The following is a 3,980-nucleotide window of genomic DNA, read 5'->3' on the forward strand; positions in this document are numbered from 1 at the left end:
GCTTTGCCTCTGTTCTCATTATAGATATCCCATTTGTATTCCCTATCTCTAAAAAAAAGACAGAGAGGGATGCCTGGGTGACTCAGTAGTTGAGTGTCTGCCTTTGGCTCAGGTTGTGATCCCAGGGTCCTGGGATTGAGTCCCGCATCAGGCTTTCCGCAGGGAGCCTGCTTCTCCCTCTGCCTACGTCTCTGCCTCTATGTCTTTCATGAATAAATAAAATCTTTAAAAAATATATAAAATTTAGAAACAAAATAAAAAGGAGAATGACTTTGTACACTATTTCCACCTTTCTCACACCAATCCTCCCTCTTTATTCTCATTCTTACAGATAAACTTAAGCAACTGAATTGGCACCCATCCAGTGAATAGTGGCAAATAGGAAGAATGGCCATAGATAATGCTACAAACAGTGTTTGAGTTTCTGTTTATTGGAATCTCTAACTATCCTGAGTGAAGAGTCACATTTTTCACATTGGTGCTGATAACTTACCTGAGCACATTGCTGGGGAATGGACTTAATCATCTTTCTTATCTACTTTGACCCCCACCTCCACACTCCAATGTACTTCTTCCTTACTAATCTTTCTTAGATCTTTGCTATGGAAGTGCTTCCATGCCCCAGGCCTTAGTGCATTGTTTCTCTACCCATCCCTAACTCTCTTACCCATGATGTTTGACACAAAGCAGGGTCTCCTTGGTCTTGGCCACAGCAGAGTGCCTCCTACTGGCTGTCATGGCCTATGACCATATGGCTGCTATCAGCAATCCCCTGCGCTATTCTGTGATCATGAATGCCCCAGTGTGTGTCTGGCTGGCTACTACTTTGTGGGGGGAATCTCTTGTGCTCACTGCCATGTTCGTCTTATCCCTGCAGCTTCACTTCTATGGAGCTAATATCATCAACCATTTTGTCTGTGAAATTCTTTCCCTCCTTAAGCTGGCCTGTTCTGATACTAGTCTCAATGAGCTTATGATCTCCACCACAGGTATCTTCACTCTGCTCCTACCCTTTGGATTTGTTCATCTCTCCTATGCCCAAATTGCCACTACTTTCTTAAGGATTCTCTCAGCCCAGGGTAGGCTCAAGGCCTTTTCCACCTGTGGCTCTCATTTGACTGTGGTGACAGTCTTCTAAGGGGCAACCATTTCCATGTATATGAAACCTCAGTCCAAGTCATCTACTGAGCAGAACAAGTTTATTTCAGTGTTTTATGGGGTTTTGACACCCATGTTGAACCCCTTAATATATAGCCTGAGGAACAAGGATGTTAGAGGGGCAATGAGGAAAGTAATGGCAAAAAGGACATGAGCCTTCTTCTAAACTTCTGAAATAAGTTTACATTCTGAAATAAGTTACATCAGTGAGGATCAGCTACATCCTCACTGATGGTGAAAATTGTTTAGAGTCTGATTTTACCCTTGGTAGAACAGATGGTTATCATTTGAGAAGCTTCAGGAAGTCCTCCTACCCCAAAATATTACCCCTACTAAGATTTGAATTTCCACTAGAGGCATATTTACTCTGTCCTTACATATAACACATTAGTTGTCACCCATTAGGTCACTTAACTTTAGGTAGATCAGCTTATCAGAATCATTTCCTCACTAACAGAAAAGACCTAGGGCAGCAAGAGAATCTCCTATGACAGTTAGCAGAAGGCAAGATATAACTGAATTGAAAAAATAGGACAAAGAATTGATGTAATAAAAGACCAGAAGACAAACATCGGAAACTTATAACTCCAGTATATATATATAACTTAACAACTTTACTGTAGGCAAGCCTTATTGTAAAAGCATAATTTATTTGCTCTATTTAACCTCATAATCATGTGAAAACTATATCATAGTTATTTCCTACATTTGTGTGGAGTGTTTTTTCCCCTTTTCTTGCTTTTTCTAAACTTCATTCAAATCTATTATTTTAAATTATATTCCCAATGTAATTCTATGAAATTGGTGAGAAAGTCACCATAATCACCCTATGTTAATGATGAGAAGACAGAGACCCAGAGAAGGGGTTGAGACTCGTATAAAGCCACACGTAATTGGTAGTGCAATCAAAATTAGAACTTAGATCACAGATCTACCACCTCTGAACTTTGTCAATATTATCTAGAAAATAATTTGGAATTATAGAATTATAAATGCAACTAACGTTTATTGGGCACTTACTATATACAACACATTGAAATCAATTCTCTACATCCGGGGAATCCCTGGGTGGCTCAGTGGTTTAGTGCCTGCCTTCAGCCCAGGGTGTGATCCTGGAGTCCCAGAATCGAGTCCCACATCAGGCTCCCTGCATGGAGCCTGCTTCTTCTCCCTCTGCCTGTGTCTCTGCCTCTCTCTCTCTCTCTCTCTCTCTTTCTGTCTTTCATGAATAAATAAATAAAATCTTTAAAAATTAATACATAAAAAATAAATTCTCTACATCCATTGTCACATATAATTATCATAACAATTCAATGAAATAGTGCTATTATCAACCCATATTAGAGATGAGGAAACCGAGACTTTTAGAGGTTAAGTGATTTGCCCATGGCCACAAAGCTAGCAAAGAGCAGAGTCAATATTTAAATATAGGTCTGGCTAATTTCAGATCCTATTCACTGTACTCATACTAGAGACCTTAGAGATTAGTTAACGCAGTGGTTGTAATCCATTTTATGGTGTTATAGTTTATGTAGAATAGACTTTATCCAATTACAGTGTGCAATTTTATGAATTTTGAAAATGTCAGTGTCCACTGAATCAGCACAATTAGATTCTCTCTAAAAGTTTCCTTGTCCCCTTTTGTGGACTACCCTTCCCCCTACCCCAAACCTTGGCAACCACCGATCTGATTTCTTTCACTATATGTTAGTTTTGATTTTCTAGAATTGACTGTTACTGGAATCATATATGTACATATTCTTTTGTGTATGCCTTTTCTTACTGAGCATGCTTTTGAAATCATCCACATTGCTGCTTGTATCAGTAGCTTGTTCCTTTTTATTGCTGAATAATATCTCATTGCACTAATTTACCATGTTTAAAAAAATCCATTCCTCATTATCAGATGTAATGCAGTGGCTTTAAACTTTAGTTCTCACAGTACTATGGGTTCAGTTGTGTGCCTGGAACCCATCAATGGAAGTGAAGTTTTCTGTGTACAATTTCATTTGAAAATGGAATTCTAAAAATAAAGGAAAAAGTTTTAGCAAACAATGATCTACTACTGACCTCTCAGTTTTAGATGACTTCAGAGGCTCAGTAAATAGTATATAAATTTCCCAGGATCATGTAACTTTCTGGAAACATATTTGGGCCTGAGACCCAAATACCCTGTTTCCTAGTCTCACTTTATTTTAGGCCATTCCACCAAACCTGAAGAAGTCATCTCCCAGTTGACCTGATAGAGAACAAGAGACAAATCAGTAGGAGAAAAATACAATGCATAGTACACCTAGATGTGAGGCAAGGCACCACTGAGCAAAAAGATGTTCAATGCACCCCTCAGATCCTGACTGCTGGAAGTTGATGTAACTCTGTGTGGTGCTACAAAGAGAGTACCACACATACACAGGACCTAACATGTGTACTCACTAAATGAAGAGGAAAATAGAATAAATAAAGCACTTATCAAAATAGCTTAATTTTCAAATAAATGTAACATTTATTCAAATTATATCTGTTACACATTTTTAAAAGTTTACCATATTCTTAGCCACTGAAATCATGTTTTAATACCAAGAAAATATATTTAGGAAAAAGCCAAGTGATCTCAATCTTTAATTTATTCATTCAACAAATAGTAACTTTCTAGTTTCAGCCAGATACTGTGCTGCATACTAGGGCAAGTTTCATACTTTACGCAAAAATGTTTCTCACTATTGAAATAAACATTTTGAATTAATATTATGAAATAGGTAAATTGGTGAAATCAACAAAATTTTAGACAGAAAATAAGGCTTTCAGGGAGAAATTCAGAAACT

General features: G+C 37.7%; 1 protein-coding gene across 1 annotated transcript; it reads left to right on the forward strand.

Moving 5' to 3' along the window:
- Positions 1-387: 387 nt before the first annotated feature.
- Positions 388-1,312, forward strand: LOC121482793 (olfactory receptor 13H1). Its single transcript, XM_041740662.1, is given in 4 exon segments — positions 388-408; positions 410-517; positions 519-582; positions 585-1,312. Coding segments are annotated over 4 exon segments (921 nt in total).
- The last annotated feature ends 2,668 nt before the right edge of the window (positions 1,313-3,980 follow it).

The sequence above is a fragment of the Vulpes lagopus genome, chromosome X, assembly GCF_018345385.1.
Source record: "Vulpes lagopus strain Blue_001 chromosome X, ASM1834538v1, whole genome shotgun sequence".
Taxonomy (NCBI): Eukaryota; Metazoa; Chordata; class Mammalia; order Carnivora; family Canidae; genus Vulpes; species Vulpes lagopus.